Genomic DNA, 3,512 nt, shown 5'->3' with positions numbered 1-3,512 from the left:
CATTTGCCCCTTCATACTATGAGGATTTGGAGGAACCCCTGGGGAGGCCAAGGGCACCCTGGTGGAGAGAGGCAGGCTTAGACTATGAAATCGGCAAGTCTTGTGGGAATACATGTGATTTGACCTTAAAGGAGAACTATGAGGGGAGTGAAAATCCCTCCTCCTCATAGTTCGAGCCGACATGTGACCACGAAACTGTCACACGTCGGCTCAATAGATCGAGAAGTGAGCGAACACATAACGTCGCTCGCTCACCTCCCTGCAGAGAGCGGTGACTGTCATTCACAGCTCCCTGCAGGGATTCCTCCACCCCCTCCGATCCTTCAGTGCTGATTGGAGGAACGGACGGAGGACGGGGGCGGGCACAGCTGGCTCTGCCTCTAGATAGCAGCTGGGTGAATCTCGACTTTAATGTCGGGATCCGTCCCGGCTGCGGCGTCTCAGTATACAGGGAGCTGTAGCTCCCTATATACTGAGCTTTGGGTGACTGGAGGACGCTAGTTTGTGTCCTCCCGTTACCCTTTAGGAGAACTATGGGGAAAAGCCCTGACCCCATAGTTCTCTTTTAATTTCTGTGCAGACCTCCGGGAAAGGCAGTGAGACCACTACATGAGCAGGGGGATGAGAAGTTTAGTCAAATCCTCAAATACAGGATACTCGCGGTTACAAAAGAATAGTTCTTGTCAGCTTAAAGGAGAACTATGAGGGGGGGAGGGGCTTTCCACTCACCTCATAGTTCTAGCCGACCGGTGACAATGAGACTGTCACAGGTCGGCTCAGTAGATCGGGAGGTAGCAGAACACATACCGGCGTTCGCTCACTTCTCGATCCTGTCACGGCTCTCTGCCATGATAAGGGAGGGGCTGGATTCCCCCCTCCCCGCTCTGATCCTCCAGCGCTGACTGGCGGAACGGACGGGGGAGGGGGCGGGTACAGCTGGCTCTGCCTCTAGATAGGCAGAGCCAGCTGTCACTCACACAGCTGGGCGGATCCCGGCATCGATGTCGGGATCCGCTCCGGCATCTCAGTATACCGCGAGCTGTAGCTCCCTATATACTATACTCCTTGTGTCCTTCCGTTACCCTGAGGAGAACTATGGGGAAAAACACTGACCTCATAGTTCTCCTTTAAAAAAAAAAAAATTAAAATGCCTTTTCTAGCGATATGCCAGCCAAGGTCATGAAACTGCAATGTACCTTCAGTTCTAGACCCTCTGGCAGTTCATCAGGCGACGCAGACTCGGATTCTTCTCGCACGGCGTCCCGCGGGCTCCGCTGGCACTTTCACCGTCTTAGAACGAGTCAAACACCAATGAAATGTTAGGCGCTCTTTATTTTCTCTCGCTATGATGAATGAATGAACACATTAGGAAACGGTCCCCACGTTTACAGAGTCAATCGTACAACGCACGGTATTTGGCCTTTTACATCCACATAAAACAATCTGTTTTTGTAAAATTAATAATCATTTTTTTTTTAAAAAGAAAAAAAAATCTAAAATCATATCTATAAAAAATAAAAAGTTCGCCGGGATCAGCTGAGACAGAGCAGGCGGCACGCTGTAAAACGATGCTTTTTTTTTTTAATGCGGCACACAATCCTGCTGATGGGTCCCCCACCTCTGCTATGTTGAATGGTGACAATCACCTTCATGGCAGGCTTGCTGCCCGAGTCAAAATCCCACTGATAAGCCCTCTCCCTCTGCTATGCTGCATGAGCACGCTCGCCTCCAGAGCATGCACGCTGCCCGAGTTGAATACCGGCGCTCACACCTGATTAAAAATGTATCTCCATCTGAGCAGCGTGGCCCGAACGGCAGTGTGGGGGAGAGTCAACCAAGCTACCTCAGAAGCCATGGCACAGATCTGAATGGGACCAAATGCTCTATGCACTTGGTCCTCTAGTCTAGGGGAGTCCACAATGATTTGGAAATGATGATACATGCGGAGCGACGGGGAGACGACGGTGGAACGACGGGGAGACGTCGGTGGAACGACGGGGAGACGTCCGGTGGAGCGACGGGGAGACGTCGGTGGAGCGACGGGGAGACGTCGGTGGAATGACGGGGAGACGTCGGTGGAATGACGGGCATAATTTCCTTTAATGAAGCTCATGGCACAAATCTGAATTTTTCAGTCTCCTGCAACTCTTCCCCAAACACTTCTAACTGGCCAAGACTGGCCTCATGATGGATACATTGCGAACAATCTCCAATATATATTCCCGGGAATCTCATATTTGGCTAGATGAACAGTATTGGTGGAAAAAAAATAATCTAAAACTGTTTAAAATGGGAGATTTTGTTTTATTGCTTAAAAGTGAACCTGTCAGTCACTTAAAAGGTAAAAGTGCAGTCTAAGAGCGAGGCACCGCAAGGTTCCGGCTGTTATCTAGCTTTTAGCTCCCTGACTTCCAGCCTAAGACCCACCCCAGAAAAATAACCCCGCCCACTGATCATATATTTGCAGCATAAGAGTTGCCCAGAAACAGACAAAGCGGCAAGGGTTGAGATAAACTATAATATTGCCAGGGGTGGGGTCGGCACCCCTGCCAGTGTTATGGTTTGCCCCAACCCTGATCACCTTCATTTTTAGATGTGAGAAAATATAAATAAAAGGCACGCGGAAAAAAATTCCATTTATATACTGACCAGTATCATGACATATATATAACCACAAATATTTACCGGAATACCACGTTTTTCAAGACCTTTTTATGTTCATCTTTACTGGATGGGGAGGTTATAGCTTGAAAGTCACAGCAACAACCTGATACAATGTTTAAAATATTGCAACAAAATCGATGCTTTGACATGTTCCTCCCCAGGTTAGCAGAGGTGGGATACCCTGGAACTTGCACCAGTCCCAGGAGTCCTCCCCCAGGTTAGCAGAGGTGGGATACCCTGGAACTTGCACCATTCCCAGGAGTCCTCCCCCAGGTTAGCAGAGGAGGGTTACCCTGGAACTTGCACCAGTCCCAGGAGTCCTCCCCCAGGTTAGCAGAGGTGGGTTACCCTGGAACTTGTACCATTCCCGGGAGTCCTCCCCTGGTTAGCAGAGGTGGGATACCCTGGAACTTGCACCAGTCCCAGGAGTCCTCCCCCAGGTTAGCAGAGGTGGGTTACCCTGGAACCTGCACCATTCCTAGAAGTTCCTCCCAGGCTTAGCAGAGGTGGGTTACCCTGGAAGCTGCACCATTCCCAGGAGTCGGGAAATGGCAGCCCTCAAAAGCTCTCCCCAAGCTGCTTATTCCAGCCACAGGGAGCCGGTTATATTTCAGGCATCGTCACCCCACCCTATAGAAATGTAAGGCCACACACCACTTCCAATCACATATTCTCTGGTGAACAAGCGGCAGAGACACTGCAACCGTTCCTCTCCCATGACGCATTTCACCTTCTACTGGGGCCTAATTGTGGTGCACTACAATTAAATCAGCAAGAATGTATTGAAGTGTCGCCACCACTTGTCCAATAAAGTTCTGAATATGCGTTAGGAAGGAGTGCGCAGCATT

At 50.0% G+C, this 3,512-nt stretch overlaps 1 protein-coding gene across 1 annotated transcript in view; it reads left to right on the top strand.

Moving 5' to 3' along the window:
* Window positions 1-2,062, top strand: part of POF1B (premature ovarian failure, 1B) — a gene marked incomplete at its 5' end in the record, with an annotated part of 46,693 nt that extends 44,631 nt beyond the window's left edge. Inside the window, one exon of the mRNA XM_018572901.1 lies at window positions 1,904-2,062. Within this exon, the coding sequence (XP_018428403.1) occupies window positions 1,904-2,062 (159 nt within the window). The remainder of the gene's footprint in view (window positions 1-1,903) is intronic.
* Window positions 2,063-3,512: the final 1,450 nt, after the last annotated feature.

Source organism: Nanorana parkeri, unplaced genomic scaffold (assembly GCF_000935625.1).
Source record: "Nanorana parkeri isolate BGI_ZX_2015 unplaced genomic scaffold, ASM93562v1 scaffold2165, whole genome shotgun sequence".
In the NCBI taxonomy this organism is placed as follows: domain Eukaryota; kingdom Metazoa; phylum Chordata; class Amphibia; order Anura; family Dicroglossidae; genus Nanorana; species Nanorana parkeri.
The sequence above is the reverse complement of the archived record's forward strand: the minus strand, read 5'-3'. Positions and strand labels throughout refer to the sequence as shown.